The sequence below is a fragment of the Pimephales promelas genome, chromosome 17, assembly GCF_988280905.1.
Source record: "Pimephales promelas chromosome 17, fPimPro1.hap1.1, whole genome shotgun sequence".
NCBI lineage: Eukaryota > Metazoa > Chordata > Actinopteri > Cypriniformes > Leuciscidae > Pimephales > Pimephales promelas.
This window is the reverse complement of record NC_142785.1, coordinates 3,685,851-3,705,973: the sequence shown is the minus strand read 5'-3', so window position 1 is coordinate 3,705,973 and position 20,123 is coordinate 3,685,851. Positions and strand designations below refer to the sequence as shown.

The 20,123-nt window shown below is 37.0% G+C and overlaps 1 protein-coding gene across 9 annotated transcripts in view; it reads left to right on the top strand.

The window, feature by feature from the left end:
• Positions 1 to 20,123, top strand: part of tanc2b (tetratricopeptide repeat, ankyrin repeat and coiled-coil containing 2b) — a 218,256-nt gene that overhangs the window by 140,648 nt on the left and 57,485 nt on the right. For 7 of the 9 annotated variants that reach the window (XM_039657677.2, XM_039657676.2, XM_039657675.2 and 4 more), the window contains 3 exons: positions 8,124 to 8,272; positions 12,128 to 12,287; positions 16,240 to 16,482. In XM_039657677.2, coding sequence (XP_039513611.2) covers positions 8,124 to 8,272; positions 12,128 to 12,287; positions 16,240 to 16,482 — 552 coding nt within the window. Of the gene's footprint in view, positions 1 to 4,899; positions 4,981 to 8,123; positions 8,273 to 12,127; positions 12,288 to 16,239; positions 16,483 to 20,123 lie in introns of those variants that run through there. The other 2 variants (XM_089121783.1, XM_089121782.1) reach the window with 2 other exon arrangements.

The following is a 20,123-nucleotide window of genomic DNA, read 5'->3' as shown; positions in this document are numbered from 1 at the left end:
TTATATGTTGTTTTAAAAAAAAAAAAAAGCAAAATCATGTCTTGACTTGATGTCCATTATTATTATTTGTAAAATAGAACAGCTTTCAGTTCTGTTTTTGCGTTGTTGTGCCATTTCTGCGAAGTTGCTTCTCGTCGGTTGTGATGTGCAACCTTTGCAGATGTCGTCCCGCCACAGTCCCGAGTGCAGTTCTCCTCTGGTGCAGCTGCGCTGTGTGTGAGATGAGTGGACTGAGACTCTATTCTCTTCCACCTCCATCCGTCATCAGACTCGCTGTTGTTTAGGATGCTCCTTCACTACCTGCCGTGACTCTCAGCGGATGATAAATCTGTACACCGCCTCTTCTGCCAGACTCTCTCGCACCTGCACCGGTGCCGCTTCATGCCCGCCGGACACTCCTGCTGGGCAAGAGGGAAAACACAACAACAGAGAGACAACATGCCCACCCCCGGAAAACTACAGCCACCCTTCGTACCGCACGGCCTGTTGCCATAGCAACCATCTGTCTTCTCCGGAGTGCAGGAATGCAGGGATGACAGGACGGAGGGGGAGGAGGAGGAGGACAAGGAAGTGCTTTATGCTTTCTTCTCCATCTGCATGTCTATGTGGGTCATTTCAGTGTTGAATGATCACTCGTTTGATCGTCGCATCTCTGGATCAGTTCACGTGACTCACCAATGAGTTATATAATCGCATTCTGATCAGGTTTTTTGGGATTTGTTTTCTTCATTGGAATGGTACGAAACTTGGTAATGGTTTTGACACTTGCTGTCTGAACACACACACACACACACACACAAATCATGGACATGAATCGAAAAGGTTCATTGGTCCTGAATAAAATAGTCACACTTGTTTCTGTTTACAGTCAAAAATGAGCACATTGGAAATAAATAGGAGATGAATTTCACCTAGTGGACGCATTTGGTACTACGCCCAGACATAATATTTCTGAAAGCTCATTTTTGGAGATATCAACCTCACAGCTTGTTTCGATTAATGGCTTTGATTTTCTCACAGTTTTAGAGTAAAAATGTGTTTTGGGAAATTTATATTTCATATAAAAATTGAAAAATTTATTTTTGTGCCTTTTTTTTCCCAATTTCACTTTTTGTAACTATTTTTATTTCAGCAATAATTTTCCAAGTGTCATCTTTAAAAAAAAATCATTTTCAGGCTCAAAAAGTGAATAAATGGATTATAACTACAGCATAAATATAATTTAGTTCCATAAAATCCCTTAATAATACAAAATATTAAATAAAAAACATTATCGAACTAAAATATAATACAAACGTTTCATTGAAATGAAAAAAAGCTGTCATTTTTGAGCGACACGCGAACAGTACCTGAGGGTTAAAAGACATTTCGTAAAATTTTAAAATACAGCAAAAACTGTAATGCTGTGAAATATTATTGCAATTTAAAATAACGTTTTTCTATGCGAGAATATTGTAAAATGTCATTTAATTATGTGATCCAAGTGCATCATTACTCCAGTCTTTAGTGTCACATGATCCTTCTTGAAAACATAAGATATATATTTAGAAATATCACTTTTTATCAATTTAATGCTGAATAAAAGTATTTACAGTGCAGTACAGACACATAAACAAATATATATCATGTAATTATATTTATGTAAATTATTACAATATACTATTTGTTAAAAAAAAAAGGCATGTGCAAATAAATACTAATTTTCGATGCGTCCTAAAACATTTTGTTAAGTATTATCCTTTCATCTGTTCCTGGACTGACAGTAACGTAACGTCCCTTGATTATTTTTGAATTTTTCTGTATTTATTTCTTGAATTAAACATTTTGAATCTCCTTGGCAACAAAGACTGTTCGGTTGAAATCCCGGTTCCTCTTAATAATAAAGAAATGACCCTTTTAAGCCGTTTTATGTATTCTGAATATTATCAAAAGGCAGTAAAATATAAAGATGCATTTGAGCTACAGTATATCCACCAGCCCTAATGAGAAGTTTCTTAGATGTTCCATCTATAACATTTGCATTTCAGTACGTCACAAAGCTCATGTTTTGCACCAGTACATGATGTGTGTCCTATAGATAGCAGCTCTGCAGTGTATTTGAGGTAGGAGCGTGGGTGCTGTGACTGTCTATGTATAGACGTATTTCCAGCACTGACATTCTCGCTGAAACCTGCGCACAAACACAAACATACACTCAAATCTACCCAAGCGCACACACAAATGCTCAGTTTTATATAACCAACAAAGCCAGAGCGCTGTGCTGTGCTTATTTCAACAGAATGGAAAGGAATTTGAGAATAATTTTCAATTTGAGTCATTATGAGATTGGTGAAGTCGGCAGTCAGGTCTGACCTGTCCATTACGAGGCCTTCAAATGTTAATTTTAGCTCAGTGTTATCAGTCTGAGGACGACTGACATTGTTGCCGGATCATGCTGAGTCACTTACAGGAATAAAGAGTTCTGAGGTAAAAGTAAAAAGCAAGTTGTGTTTCAAATCCCAGTGGCTGCATGTCTTCCCAGTTTGGTATTTTTGTAGATCTCAGAAGGTGTCTCTGATACAGTATGTTGATGTTTTGGAGTGTTACATGGCAGGCCTGTGGAGGGTGTGTCTGCGGGGCAAGTTGAGACGCCTGTTTGACGTTGTGGGTCAGTTCTTCAGCTCGGTGAGATCATGCGTTATTGCTCCGGGCTCATTAAGGAAAGCCGTTTGTCTGGTTTATCTGTTGTTGTTGTTGTGCAGCCCTGGGAATTTCTCTCTCACGCTGATGTCTCTCAGTGATGTCGAACTTGTAAAAGCAGTGGCATTTCAACTATTTATATTTTTATTATGACATTCAGCTCTTTAAAATGGCAGTTGTTTCTAGCATTGCGATGAGATTAAAGGAGTAGTTCACTTTTAAAAAACTTTTGTCATCCAAGATGTCCATGTCTTTCTTCCTTCAGTCGAAAAGAAATTAAAACATTCCAGGATTTTCTCCATATAATGGACTTCAATGGGAACCAAACGGTTCAAGGTCCAAATGAGAGTTTCAGTGCAGCTTCAAAAGGCTTTAAGTGACACCAGACGATGAATAAGGGTCATATCTAGGACACTTCGAGTCATGAATCGAAAAAAGCCCTTTGAAGCTGCACTGAAACTCTTCATTTGGACCTTGAACCGCTTGGTTTCCATTGAAGTCCATTATATGAAGGAAAATGCTGGAATGTTTTCATCAAAAACCTTAATTTTTTTTCGACTGAAGAAATAATGTCATGGACATCTTGGATGACATGGGGGTGAGTAAGTTATCAGCAAAAGTTTTTTTTTTTTTTTTAAATGAACTCCTTTTAAATACAAAAACAACTGGAGGATTTTGCTTTTTCTCAAAAAAATTTCCCTCAGTAATGCTTTGCCTGAAAATACCTATGTTTGCAATCACAACTCCAGATCGAAAAGGGATTTTTCACACCAATGCTTTTTTTATTTTTTTAAAACTATATTTAAAAATAATCTTTTGAATGGAAAGATTCCGTGGATATTAAAGTGCCCCTATTATGGATTTATGAAAATGACCTTTAGTGTAACATTGCCCTAAGTGAATGAAATCATCCTGCAAAGTTTTAAATCTGTAAGTGCACCGTATCAATAAGAGTCGAGTCTAAAGGCCCGTACACACCGGGACTCGGCATTTTTTTAACGTGTTTTTTGTGTTCACACCCAAGCGATTTTCGCTGACGATAAGCCGAGTGAACATGCAAATTCATTCCCTGACATTAGATGGCGCCAGTTTGCTCTGCAATACCACTCCATATCAGTTCTCTTATCAAGATGTTTGTAGTCGCTGTCGTGTTTATCATATAGTTCTTTATGTTCTAACACCAACGAGACCAGCAGCTCTACATTCATCTTGCCTCGCATCTTCCTCGTCTTATTTCTTCCTGGCATTGTAGACGGCGACGCTACTTGGTGTAGATCTTCTCCTCCGTTACATATGTGTGCTCATCAAGAGCGTTTTGTGTTTGAGCGCCCCCTAGTTTTGTTTTACTGTAACTTCAGAAGCTCCAAAAACGTGAGCAAAATCTCATTGGTCGGATAGTTTTTGACGCGGCGCGTCAAACAAAAAACGAACCCGACGAACCCGCGTTTTTAAAGAAATGACGCTTTTACGCGTGGCGGTGTGCACACTCACATCGGCGCCCATTGTTTAGTGAAGAGCCGTTAAACGTCGAAGATTATCGCGTGCGAAATTCGCCCCGATGTCAATGAAATGAATCGTTTTTCAGGTGAGTCATAAGCCGTTTCGTCGTGACGTCAAGACGAAACATTAGCATAGACCAATCACAACAGACTGAGCTGTCTGGCCAATCAGAGCACAGTAGCTCGTCGGAAGGAGGGATTTGGAGAGATTGATTCTTCTGACGAGTCGTTTGAGAATCATTGAAAATGTGGTGATGTGCAAATGTATATTATGAAGAAATGAAACTGTATTTTGACCTTTGATGCGTGTTAACCTGTTGTAGGAGACTCCACAACAACATGACGAAACTTTAGAATAGCATGATAGGGGAACTTTAGAGGTTGTTCATGGAACCAGCAATGCCAATAAAGAAGCTTTATTTTTTGTTAAGAACTCAAACGTTTCTCAGATGATCTGATCTATGATGTCATTGGTTGTATAGCTCTTCTTACTGTATTTCAGTAGTTGTAGAATATCTGTCCGTTTTCATTTAAGTAATGAGAAATGTTTTGAATGTATCTTTCATGTGATTAGCTTTATATTCTGATCTTCACTCAATGCTGGATTGTTTTCTGGGGTAGGACAGTCCAACAGCTGAATGTTTCACTGAAGACTCATTATAAACACGCCCCATGACCGAAGAACATACACACACACACACACACACACACCCCGCTCTGGTTGTGTGTTCACTGTCTGTTGTTCGCGCCGCACGCAGGATTAATGTGTGATGTGTTGAAGGAATGGCATGCCAGGGAACAGGTGTGTTTTGGTTTTTCGTTCATTTACGTTCTTCCTCGTCCTCATCTTCCTCTTCTCTCTGTCAGGTGTAGTTTCTCTGATTTTTCTTTGAATGAACGGTTAAGGAACTCCTTTCTCGTTCTGTTCTCCTCATGTTAGCTTGTCTACACTTGGCTTTGGCCGGTGGTTCTCAACTGGTTTTGCTTCAGGGTTTTTTATTGGACACAACACTGAATCTGAAGTGATTATTAATGTCGTATTTTTGACTCTTGAGCTCTGGTGGGACGAGGCACGTTTGCAACTGTTGTAAAATCAATATAAACACACCTGATCGCATGTTTTATATTAACACACATTACTTAAAATAATGATTTTAAAAATGATTAACAATAGATGTGACTGTATTTACATTGTTTTTGCATTGCTTTGCATTGGTGTGTATTTGGCACACATTATAAAAACACTATAATCTATCTGTCTGTCTGTCTGTCTGTCTGTCTGTCTGTCTGTCTGTCTGTCTGTCTGTCTGTCTATCTATCTATCTATCTATCTATATGTCTGTCTGTCTATCTGTCTGTCTGTCTGTCTGTCTGTCTGTCTGTCTGTCTGTCTGTCTGTCTGTCTGTCTATCTATCTATCTATCTATATGTCTGTCTGTCTATCTATCTATCTATCTATCTATCTATCTATCTATCTATCTATCTATCTATCTATCTGTCTGTCTGTCTGTCTGTCTGTCTGTCTGTCTGTCTGTCTGTCTGTCTGTCTATCTATCTATCTGTCTGTCTGTCTGTCTGTCTGTCTATCTGTCTGTCTGTCTGTCTGTCTATCTATCTGTCTATCTGTCTATCTATCTATCTATCTATCTATCTATCTATCTATCTATCTATCTGTCTATCTGTCTGTCTGTCTGTCTGTCTGTCTGTCTTTTTTTCTGTCTGTCTGTCTGTCTGTCATCTATCTATCTATCTATCTATCTATCTATCTATCTATCTATCTATCTATCTGTCTGTCTGTCTGTCTGTCTGTCATCTATCTATCTATCTATCTATCTATCTATCTATCTATCTATCTATCTATCTATCTATCTATCTATCTATCTATGTATCTATCTATGTATCTATCTATCTGTCATCTGTCTATCTGTCTATCTATCTGTCATCTGTCTATCTATATCTATCTGTATCTATCGTTCTATCTTTTCGATCGTTCTATCATTCTATCTTTCGTTTTACTGTTCTATCGTTCTATCACTATATTGTTCTATCTGTATACCTATCATTCTATCGTTCTATCGTTCTATCTGTATACCTATCGTTCTATCATTCTATCTGTCGTTCTATCATTCTATCTATCTTTTTATTGTTCTATCGTTCTATCTATCGTTGTTATGAACTGCTCCGAGACTGGGAGATGTAGATCCAAATGCAGCTTTATTAAGAATAGTCGTACAGGCAGGGTCGAGAATTGGCAGACAGGACAATGGAGAATAAACAAAGGGAATCCAAGAAACAGGCAGAGGTCAGGGCAGGCAGCAATAATCAGAATCCAAGAACAATCCAAAAATCAAAAACCAGAAAACAAACACGGAAAACGCTCAGAAATGCAGACACACAGTACAACAAGACTTCGCAGGGATAAAACAAATGAACCAGGTATATATAGACAGACAAACAGGATGATACACAGGTGAATGCTATCAGAGAACGAGGTACAGGTGAGTGTGATCAGTGAAGATGAGTCCGAGCAATGAGTTATGGGAAATGTAGTCTGAGAGTGATACAAGATTAATCTGGTTAAAAGACTAAACCAGCTAATCTCCAGCTGGTGACCGTTACAATCGTTTTATTGTTCTATCTTTCTATCTTTTGTTTTACTGTTCTATCGTTCTATCACTCTATCGTTCTATCTGTATACCTATCGTTCTATCATTCTATCTATCGTTCTATCATTCTATCTATCTTTTTATCGTTCTATCTATCGTTTTATTGTTCTATCGTTCTATCTTTCGTTTTACTGTTCTATCGTTCTATCTATCACTCTATCGTTCTATCTGTATACCTATCATTCTATCTATCTTTTTATTGTTCTATTGTTCTATCTATCGTTTTATTGTTCTATTGTTCTATCTTTCATTTTATTGTTCTATCATTCTATCTGTATACCTATCGTTCTATCATTCAAATTTTTTTAATGTTCTATCTATCGTTTTTTGTTCTAGCGTTCTCTTTCGTTTTATTGTTCTGTTGTTCTATTTTTCACTCTATCGTTCTATCTGTATACCTATCGTTCTATCATTCTATCTATCGTTCAATCATTCTATCTATCGTGTTATTGTTCTATTGTTCTATCTATCGTTTTATTGTTCTATCATTCTATCTTTCGTTTTACTGTTCTATCGTTCTATCTATCACTCTATCGTTCTATCTGTATACCTATCGTTCTATCTATCGTTCTATCATTCTATCTATCATTCAATCATTCTATCTATCGTGTTATTGTTCTATTGTTCTATCTACATACCTCTCATTCTCTCGTTCTGTCATTCTATCGCTCTATCTATAATTCATTTGTTCATTCTATTGTTCTATCAGTTTGTCATTAACTCTATACATCTATCTGTCTGTCTGTCTATCCTTCTGTCATTCTCTCAATTTATCTATCTGTCTGTCTCTCAGTAAGGCCTAAATGGTCGTTGAATTATAATCTTCACACTTCAAGCAATTTCAACTGTTTTAAACTTTCAAGCAAAGCAAGATTAACTTTGCCTTGACAGATGTTCCTTTTCTAGCTCTCTCTCTCTCTCTCTCTCTCTCTCTCTCTCTCTCTCTGTCTCTCTCTCAGCTGATTATATAGTGCAGTGTGAGCTGGTTGATGTGGTTTGTGTCTCTGTCAGTCTTCGTCTGCAGAAAGACCGCAGGGTGATTTTATATCACTTACCGAACCGAGGCGCGGATTGATGTCACTGTGAGGATGAGGTGTCATTTAAGATCTGTGGGAAATCGCTTATTGAATTGTTGAATTTTCATGCACAATCCTTAATAAGAATATAGTGGAAGACATGAAGCTCTTAATGAACCTTTTCTGATCCGTTGAGCTGGTTTTGCTGGTTTCACTTTTCACTTGACTCGATTTCGTTTTCTCTCTCTCTCTCTCTCCTTCAGGGGGGTTAGGTCCAGAACTCGGCCCCCCTCCCTCAGTGGACGAGGCAGCAGACACGTTGATGACTCGTCTTGGCTTCCTACTCGGAGAAAAAGTGAGCGAGGGGTCTCGAGGGCCGCAGTACAGCATGGAGGAGCCCGATGACGCACAGGTGGGCTATTCAACCTCACCTCCTGCTATAAATACACACACCTCCCTATCATATAGAACAGGAATAACACATACGTTTCGACTTTCTCAGGCCTTCAACTCTCTGAAGAACGCCTGTGAGCCAAAACGTATGTGCTATTGTAATTAAAAAGATAGGATACAGTAAGAAAAGCGAGCATGCACGGGGTAAATTAACTATATTGCCGTAGATTATTACAAAATAAAAGTTCTTGAATCTAACCTTTCCATTGCACTAAATCTTCCGATAATTAAAATGGTCTCTAATCTTTTTATGTTCCTTAATCTAAACTTCTGTTTTATTTTCTTTCAGTCACCACAGTCAGATACATAAATAGTGTGCAATAATAATATATTATTGTAGAGAAATTTTATTTATCCTTATGATAATGTTACTGGTAATAAAATAGTTAACTACCTTAAATACTTCTTCAGCATTTATTAATCTTAGTTCATATTAATTTTAGCATTTACTAATACATTATTAAAATCAAACGTATTTAGTTAATGCACTGTGAACAAACACACAATGAACAGCTGGATTTATATTAACAATACTCTAACAAAATGTACTCTATTGCTCATTGTTAGTTCATAACGAACCTTACTAAGTGTCACCTTTCCACATTTGGTATGTGGGAGAATATGAAAATAATATCACGCTGCAGTAAAAAGAAACGTCCACAGTTTTCACAGTAAAAAAACTCTTGTTCTTTGAGCTGTCAGCTTCAAACATGATCTTTCCCTCCTGCAGAGAAGAGGACACATATGGCCTTCAGATGAGTTTACCTCTAATTAGGGAATTATGGAAGGACAGCCTCTTTGCTATTGCGCTCTGTTGATACGGCAGTTTTCCTCACGTCTGCGTGCATTCGTGAGCTTCACCACAGGAATGGTTGAAACAACAGGATCAGAAATATAGTGTTGAATAACCTCAGAGAAAGAGAGAGAGTGAGTGTGTGTGTGTGTGTGTGTGAGGACTGTCTCTCTGACCTTAAGTAGTTGTGAGGGTTTTAAGGCGAGGTGCTTTGCCTGTTGTGACGTTTGATGTTAATGTTGGAAGTGGGCAGATTATCCATGCCGTGCTTCATTAAGCCCTGCCCGGGTCCTCAGTGCCCACCTAACCCCAGCCGACACTGCATCACAGGCGGAGAGAGAGAGAGCCTTCCTGTCTTGGTTGAGAATAATTGGTCAACTTCAAACACAAGCCCACACTGAGAGCAAAAGTTATGTGTGCAGTGATGGGGAAAGTTACTTAAAGTAATGAATTACAATACAGCATTACGTCGCGTTACATTACTTTAGTGTTGCTTTTTCTCATCTGGGCTGGGCTTGCTTGTTTGTTTTTTAATAACAACAAAAAAAAGTTATATTTTTGGAAAATATAAAGACCCTTTCACACCAAGGGCCCTATTTTAATGATCTAAAACACAAGTGTCAAGTGCAAAGCGCAATTACTTTGTGGGTGGATCTCGGAGCTGTTGCTATTAAAAGGTTCTGTATTATACCCCTTTTCACAAGATGTAAAATAAGTCTCTGATGTCCCCAGAATCTGTATGTGAAGTTTCAGCTCAAAATACCCAACAGATAATTTTTCACAGCATGTTTAAATTGTCATTTTTTGGGGCTCAGAAAAACGCGATGTCTGAGTGTGTGTCCTTTTAATGCAAATGAGCTGCTGCTGCCGGCACAGGGGGCGGAGCTTCATGAGCTCGCGTTCAGTCTGTCAGCACAGTAAGTTTCTTCTCACAGAATGACGATAATATCAGAAACTCCCAGTAACGGTGTTCATTTCGAGTCGGACAATAATGCCTACAGAGTCAGAGTGCTGTACAGAGATGAAACAGGTATAGTTTAGTAGTTTAATTACGGTTATTATAACGTATTTGTCATCTGACTGCTTGTATCCATTATTTATTGATAGCCTACAAGTCTGCTGTTTCGGACCAGGTCCGAATGATGATCAAACATATATTGTTGAGTTTAATAAAGTTTATTGTACATCACACAAAAGATGAAGCGTCAGTTTTACTTCAGAAAATCACCGTAAGAGCTGAGTAAACGCAGTAAGTTGAGGGAGCGATCCTGTGGGCGGTTAGTCAAAAACCTGTTCTACTGACGTCATTAAAGAAGGAAGTAGAGGGATGTAGTCCAAACGGGCCGTTCGATGTAGGCTACTTAAGTAAAGTCCCCGTGAACCGGAAGTTGCAAACGATTTTTCTCCAGTGCTGTGGCGTATTTCCAAGTGAAACGGAATATTGAACAGAGGGCAGGGTTTTACTCTAGCGCTCCTCCTCTCCATCTCTCGCTCATAGCAAACGAACTTTTTGAGGGGAGTGGTTAAGCGTTTCCCCACCCAAACTGTGAAACCTACGTCATCAGAAAAAGAAACTGTTCCAGACCGGAAGTAACTTTTCAGATTTTGATTAAAGATTACTAAGGTAAAACATTTTTTAAAATATATATTCACTTGCACGGATTAATTGTTCACCACAAGACTAGTAATATGCGCTAACAAAGTAAATAGGTTCAATTTTGATTTCACGGGGACTTTAAAAATAAATCTCGATTGGCATTGAACTTTGAGCTTTATCATTTTACAGATATTATTTATACTCTCACAACAACATTACACACGAACTAAAGTTTGAAACATGGGATCACGAAGAACGGGACCTTTAACCGCGGCGGGATAATCGACTCTTGCGCTCGACACAAATCTAAAAGAGGTTGGTCTGGGGTAGCTTCATTATTCATTGGTGTGGTTTGGGCATAACGGGAAACCAATTAGAGCGTCATATCACGTTCCCTTTAAGAGCGTGAAGAACGAGGGGCGCTTGTTGCATGGCGCAATACTATTATAACGGCACATTTACGAGGCACGCTTCAGAATTGGTTCACATCCGAGGAGATCGATGTTCTCGTCAGGGCCGTAAAAGAAAGAGAAGTGACATTGGGGGCGGGACAAACACACCCAAATTAGCTTAAGTTAAACATACATATAATAATTTGGGTAAATGTGTCAGCGGTATGCCTATTTTTCATATCGTCATGGACACAACAATGATTTCCCTCATGTTTTTTTAAATATTTTTCCTTATAATAATGTATCATTTGCAAAAAGTACAATGCATCTGCGTAGATGAGAGAATCATCTACAGTGTATGCGCGTTGTTCACACTCTGTATTATGGCCAAGCATGCGCACTTAAAATAGCATCTGAATGTACACGCAACGGGCATGCATATATGCATATTTCCACGTGTACAGTAGATGGCGCTGGTAAAACTAACCTCAGCTGTGCTGACAATCTGGATTAAAGAACAAGAGGATACAGGAGAGAAGGAAGTTCAACACTCTTATTTCTAAATCTAATCCAAAGTAATTTTTGCTTATTAGTTTGGTTGAATTAGATCATTGAAGGTCCGCAGCAAAGACGTTGGTTAATAAAGTGAGATTAAATGCATAAAGTATTGTGTCATTTCAAATAGTTAATTATAAAAGTTTTGCGTATTTTTTTTATTCATTTTGAGGAACACTGAATGTTTTCGTGCAAGTGAGATGAGTAAGTGCATGTTCACATTTAGTCTAGAACTAAAATAAGCATCATGTTTACACAGCGCACACACACAACACCTCCTCACAACATGGGGACAGGAGAGCTTTCAGATAATAAATGTGGAAAAGTAACTTGCGTCACTTATTTGAAAAAGTATTTTGTAAAGATATTTTGTTGTGAATTGAAAAGTAATGTGTTACTTTACTAGTTACTTGAAAAGTAATCTGATTACGTAGCTCTAATGTACTGAGTGACCCCCAACACTGGTTGTGTGTGCAGGGTTTAGGAGCCAGCGGGAGGATGAGTCCGTGCTCCACCCTGACCAGCAGCACCGCCTCTCCTCCGGCCTGCAGTCCCTGCTCCACTCTCCCCTCCGCTCCGGGACAGCCCGTCACCAGCCCCTCATCCACCCTGGAGAGCAGAGACAGCGGCATTATCGGTGAGACTGTTTCCTGTTGTTATACAAATCTTTTTATTGTTTTTCAGTGACAGTACAAAACAGGACATCGTAGAGCATAAAACATTGTCCATTATGAATCCCTTACAAATCAAATCAAAGCTGAATTTCCAGAATCATTACTCCAGTCTTCAGTGTCACATGATCCTTCAGAAATCACTCTGCTGTTTAAGAAACATTTATGATTATTAGCAATGTCGAAAACAGTTTTGAAAACTGTGATAAAAAACATTGTCAGGATTTTTTTATATATATATATTAACTTTTTATATTTAAAATAGGATATTTTGCAACATTATAGATGAGAAAGAGAGATGCAGTAGAACCGAATTTACACTCGCTGTTTGTGAAATTACATTCTTTCAAATTGTTGTTATTGTTTCCCACAATACAAGCGTGGAGCTTATGATAAAATTATGCTGAAATTCAGGCACTGAAAAGATACTTGACACCCATCGAAACAATATCCCCTTGCAAAATATTGCAATATTTTCCCTCACCCCTAGTGTATACTAAATTTGATCTTCTAATATCACTGTCTTAGTGCATTAAGCCATGTTATACTTTTTTCATATCAAGTGTTTTAAGTATTCAGTGTGGCGAAGGCTGTATATGTGGATCGCAAGTGTCCAAAACTTCATCTAATTTTTCTTCTCTTGAGATGTGATCTAAATATTCATGCTTGAAACAGATGTGAACCTGACAGGCCCTCCGGGTCTCTGCACCTGTCACACGACTGAAAACTATGAATTAGTGTGTTCAAACTGAAAAATGCCATGAGGCGTAGTGCACTACGAGTGCTCAGATAATACACTTGTCTTCTTAAAAAAAACACAACAACAACTCTGAAACAAATATGCACTTGCTGCAATTCTCACAACTTTAAAGATTTTTTGGTAACACTTTGTAATAAGGTCCTATGGAAGCTTGTTTCCGCCACTTAATGAAATAAAAAGCTAATTGCGACTTTTTATCTCTGACTTTCTCACAATTGCAAGTTTAATTGCGAGGAATAAAGTCAGAATTGCAAGATATAAAGTCAGAATTGCGAGATATAAAGTCAGAATTGCGTGATATAAAGTCGCAATTGCGTTTTATAAAGTCAGAATTGCATGTTATAAAATCAGAATTGCGTGATATAAAGTGAGAATTGCGCGTTATAAAATCAGAATTGCGTGATATAAAGTCAGAATTGCGCATTATAAAATCAGAATTGCGTGATATAAAGTCAGAATTGCGAGATATTAAGTCACAATTGCGTGTTGTAAAGTCAGAATTGCGTGATATAAAGTCAGAATTGCATGTTATAAAGTCAGAATTGCGAGATATAAAGTCGCAATTGCGTTTTATAAAGTCAGAATTGCCTGATATAAAGTCAGAATTGCATGTTATAAAGTCAGAATTGCGAGATATAAAGTTGCAATTGCGTTTTATAGTCAGAATTGCCTGATATAAAGTCAGAATTGCATGTTATAAAGTCAGAATTGCGTGATATAAAGTCGCAATTGCGTTTTATAAAGTCAGAATTGCGAGATATAAAGTCAGAATTGCGTGATATAAAGTCGCAATTGTGTTTTATCAAGTCAGAATTGTGTGTTATAAAATCAGAATTGCGTGATATAAAGTCAGAATTGCGAGATATAAAGTCAGAATTGCGAGATATTAAGTCGCAATTGCGTGTTGTAAAGTCAGAATTGTGAGATATAAACTATTCTGAGGGGAACAAAGTTAAGTCTTTTTCCCCATTAGAATTGGCCGGATAACTCACAATTGCAAGTTTATATCTCGCAATTCTGAGAAAAGATGTCAGTATTGTGAGATAAAAAGTCTCAATTCTGTCTTTTTTTCCTCACAATTGCGACTTTATTTCTCAAAATTGCGACTTTATATCTCGCGATTGCGATTTCAATTTTCACAATTGCGACTTCATATCTCGCAATTGCGACTTTATTTCTCAGAATTGCGACTTTATATCTCTCAATTGCGACTTTAATTCTCAGAATTGCGACTTTATATCTCACAATTGTGTCTTTATTTCTCAGAATTGCGACTTTATATCTCTCAATTGCGACTTTGATTCTCAGAATTGCAACTTTATATCTCGCAATTGTGCCTTTATTTCTCAGAATTGCGACTTCTTTCTCAGAATTGCAACTTTATATCTCGCAATTTTGCCTTTATTTCTCAGAATTGTGACTTTATATCTCTCAATTGCGACTTTAATTCTCAGAATTGCAACTTTATATCTCACAATTGTGTCTTTATTTCTCAGAATTGCGACTTTATATCTCTCAATTGTGTCTTTAATTCTCAGAATTGCAACTTTATATCTCACAATTGTGTCTTTAATTCTCAGAATTGCAACTTTATATCTCGCAATTGTGCCTTTATTTCTCAGAATTGCGACTTTTTTCTCAGAATTGCGACTTTATATCTCGCAATTGCGACTTAATTTCTCAGAATTGTGACTTTATATCTTGCAATTGTGACTTTATTTCTCAGAATTGCGACTTTATATCTCTCAATTGCGATTTTAATTTTCACAATTGTAACTTCATATCTCGCAATTGCGACTTTATTTCTCAGAATTGCGACTTTATATCTCTCAATTGCGACTTTAATTCTCAGAATTGCGACTTTATATCTCACAATTGTGCCTTTATTTCTCAGAATTGCGACTTTATTTCTCAGAATTGCGACATTATATCTTGCAATTGCGACTTTATTTCTCACAATTGTAACTTCATATCTCGCAATTTTGAGATAAAAAGTCGCAATTATTTAAAAAAAAAAATTTTATTCAGTGGCGGAAACAAGCTTCCACAAGGTCCCATTAGTTTACTACCATTAACTAAAAACGAACAGTACATTTGTTACCAAATATATGTTTTTTTTATATATATATATATAATTCAAGTTAATAAAAAAAAACAACTGTTCATTGATAGCACTTGTTTGCTCAGGTCCGTTTAATAATATTAACAGATACAACATTTGATTTTAAAGTGAGTCGTCAGCAATTCCAGTCTCACTTCCTGTAACATACCTACGTAGCAATGTAAGAAATTTGCATAATGCCAGTCTATGCTCTTCATTGGCTGCCTGTGATTGCTGTCTAACTTTGACCCGCCCTCGAAGGCTATAGTTAAATCTGAGACTGGAAAAGCAATTCCTCACGCTGGAATTGATATGTAAACACTGACGCCATCATTCATATCACTGTGCATCAAGTGCTGAGGAAGAGCTAAAATTCAGATATGGTGATTTTGATGGCGTTTTATATCTGACATGCGCTGTTAGAGGTCAACCAATCACAACAGACCAGTCTATGTTACAGTCACAGTCTGACCAATCAGAGCAGGGTTTTAGAGTGACTGAATCTTTGAACGAACCATTTTCAGACCAAACGAGGCGATGTACAATGTATATTATGAGAAAATGTAAGTGTTTTTTGACCTTGGATGCTTGTAAACCTGTTATAGGAGACTCCAAAACAACATTAGGAACTTTTAAAATAGCATAATAGGGCACTTTATTAATGTACTAGTAAATGTGGAAATTAGCATTGACTAAGATTAATAAATGCGTTAGAAATATTTATCACTGTTAGTTCATGTGAAGTATTGTAGTTAACAAATGTATGTAACCTTAATGAAGTGTTACCAGTATTTTTGAGGCTCTAAAGCTCTGTGTTTTTCCACACATATCTTAAGATAATGGAATGAAAGTCAGTCCAAATGATGCTTGCAAAACTGAGTAGTTCTGCAAGAGCTTAATTGCTGCAATCACTTTTCATACAGTATATTCAAATCCAGCTCCTCCAGGGAAATTATCCTTTCTAACAGGATTTTCTTGTCACAACTTTACACACATGTGAACTGAAAAAAGCACAAATCTTGACAGCTTCTCTTTTTCATCCTGCCTCTTTTCCCAGCCACCCTGACCAGTTACTCGGACCCGGCGGACAGGAGCGCGAAACACGGCGACGGCTCTCGAGGCAGCAGCCTGAAGCTCTGGCACTCACACAGATCCACACTGGACTCCAGCCTGTACCGAGTAGACGAGAACATGGCCGCCTCCACCTACAGCCTCAACAAGATCCCTGAGCCAGGCTCCGCCCACTATTCCTCTCACCCCACCCCACTCTACCTCATGCCCCGCCCTAACTCAGTGGCAGGTGAGTCTTAAGCCCCGCCTCCTCTGATTATGGATGTTTGTGTGCTGTTGTTCATTCTATCTCTTTATCAATCATGATTGTGATTTACACTCAATGCACATAACAATCACACAGCTTTGGGAACAGCTTCCTTTGGCAAATCTCAAACACACAAATCACTGGGAAACATTCAAATATTAAGCATTAGATCTATTTCAAGGGAAAGTTCACTTTGAAATTAATTTTTGGTATGTTTTAGCTTATCTCAAGGGCATCCAAGATGTAGGTGTCTTTGTTTCCACAGTATTTTCAATTTTGATATTTTTAGGTCAAACCGTTCTTGTCTGTCAGTCATATAATGGAGGTCTATGGTCACCACCTCAAAGAGCATGCACAGAGAAGTCCAAATTAAACATGATTTAATAACTCGTAAATGTAAGTACACATTGATGGCCTAAGACATGAAACGAGCGGTTTGTGTGAGAAAACGAACAGTATTTATATCGTTTTACCTCTTGTAAACGCTGCCCACAAAGCGCCCGTGCCCTCAGATCACTGCCGCCCCAACTCTAACCGCTAGAGGGCCAAAAGTTACATAGTGCACCTTTAACCACAAACAATAGGAAGTTGATTCTGAATTAAAAGAAAAAGTCACACAATAACAAAATACAAAGAGCAGGTGTTTTGTTAATAAAATACGTAACATTTTTAAGGTTGCACTTACTTACACTTATTTATAATTAGGGCTGTGCAAAGATTAATTACAATTAATCGCATCCAAAATAAAAGTTTGTGTTTACATAATATATTTGTGTGTGCTGTGTATAATTATTTTGCATGTATAAACACACACACACACACACACACATGCATGTATCTATTTAAGAAAATGTGTTATTCATGTATAAAATATTTATATTTATATATAATATAAATTATGTATTTATATACAGTATTTACGTGCAAATAATTCTTAAATATATACATGCATGCATATGCATTTATATACACAGAATAATTATACACAGCACACACATATATTATGTATAAACTTTTATTTTGGATGCGATTAATCTTTGCACAGCCCTATTTATAATGTATTACTGTTGTAGTATTTATTATTTATATGAATGTTTTAGTATTTTATATATAAAATGCTAAAACATTAATTATATAAATAGATGTACAATACATTGAATGTAAATAAATGTTGGATGCAACCTATAAACATTTTTTTTTTTTAAAGCAACCTATACAATGTTACTTATCTTTGAATATTTAAATTTACATAATTATAATAATGCATGTTATATTACTTTTGTTGTTGCTGTTTTAAATAGCCCACATTTCTATGGGTAATTTTTTGTATGAAATGTTTCTTTAAATGTCATTCAACCTCATATTTTATTCATAAGGAATTTAAAAGGCATTGTTGATTCATTGTGAATGGCTCATAATGCACTCTCCATTGTCCAATCCGGTTACACCATTAGAACTCAATCATACAAGTGTGTTCACTCGCAGCCACTCATTGCCATCAAATAGCAGTTTGTGATGGAATCAGCCCGGGTCATAAACGATATATTTTAGCTCTGCGCTAACAGGAGATAAGAGGCGTCTAATAGTGGCAATAACGAGGAGTCTTCTAGAAAATAGCGCTCCCTGAAGTAAAAGCTAAATCTGTCTGATGATGTTGATATGTCTCTTATATAACACAGCACCTCTTCATTGCTGGCTGATTGTGTTATTGTCCACGTAATCAGCATTGTTTTATTTATGAGAAGACCCTTTTTTAGGAGAGGAGAGAGAGAAGTGAGTTATGATTATCTCAAAAGAAAGTGCCTCTCAAAAGGGCAAGTTATATAAAAGATTATTTCTTAATGGAGAAAACGGCTGGTATTCACGCTCACTGATCAGAAGTGATGCAGTTGCTCTGAAAAACCACCCGAGCCTGGCAGCGGCATTAATCGTTTCTCCAATCTGACCGGGGCAAGCTGTTTAGAACGCTCTGGAAAATATACTATATAATATTAAGATGAATTATTCTTTTTATTGTACCCGAATATTTGTCATAGTAAGTTAACACACAAATGGCAGGTCTGTCATTATTTACTCATCCTCTTGATTATTTCACACCCATTGTAATTTATTCTATTCTAATATCATGGCCACTCCTTTTTATATAATAAAGTGAATAAATACTGGTGCTCTCAAGCTCAAAAAATATAAAAAGCACCTTCAATTCAGCCATAAAAATATGAAGGAAATATTTAACTGAAAAAAAAAAATTGGTAAAAAAAGGCAAACTTTGTTTTACTATGAAAGAAAATGCATAGAATAATATATTTAAGCTGACAGGAAAAAGCATAGGCCTGCCCTACACTGACTATACGATATAATCAGTTATTATTATTTCATTGGTTCTCTCTTGTTTTTGCATGTGTTCATAATTTATTTGTATGACAGTTTGGCCAAAAAATATATCTGAAGCACAATTTTCATTTGTCAATTTTCCTAGGCCGGACATTACTTTTGGCCACTGTATCAAGTCATACGAGAAGTGATTATTGACAGTCATTAATGTTTTATTTTTAATTTACTGTACTCATTTTTTGTAATTTAATAATTTTATTTGTAATTTACTAATTTAGTCATTTTATATGTAATTTAGTAGTCTACTGAAGTCAGTTCCGTGTTGATTCAGTTCCATTGTAAAGATCGTCAATTATTAAATTAGTTCATTTCATCTATAAAACAGTTCTGCAAAACATGATGTCATCGTCCAGCTCCGTTCAGTGCTCATTCAACAGCGTCAGTGCAGTCAGATTAATAATATTGTTGACTGTTAAGTGTCCCCAAGCCAGAGTAAATGGTAAATGGACTGCATTTATATAGTGCTTTCACAGACCCAATGGCCACCAAAGCGCTTTACATTTTGCCTCACATAAACCCATTCATACACTCATTCACACACCGACAGCGGTCTCAACAGCGCAGTCTCATCCCAAGACGTCATATAACTGACGTCTTGGGGCGTCTTTTGACCATACGTCAACAGCCGCCTTTTTAGGGTAGCCTTAAACGTCAGTTAGATGACGTTATCGGATCCTAACCCTACCCCATACCTAAACCTAGGGATGCACCGATATGAACATTTTGGCTGATAACCGATAATTCTTTATATTTGAAAGCCGATAACCGATATATCGGCCGATAAATCTAAATCCAATTTTTATATCATTTTTGAGATCCTGATTGCAAAAAACATTAAAATCCATTTTCCAATCACACAATTATAATGTTCTCATTATAATTTCATGTAGCCGATATGACAGCACATTTTGCACCTAACTATATTTTCCTTTTTGATTCCAATCATATTTCAAGCAATTAAGATCAATCATGTTGAACAGTGCGCATCTTAAGTGTCTCAAGTGTCTAGTGTTGAAGGAAATAATTCATTATTTATCAGCTTTAATACATCAGCCAAATTTTATTATCGGGCCGATAACGATAAAATAAAAATGAACAAATATCGGCCGATACCGATATGGTGGCCGATATATCGTGCATCCCTACCTAAACCTACCCCGTCATATAACCGACGTTTAAGGGTACCCTAAAAAGGCGGATGGTCAAAAGACGTCAGTTATATGACTTCT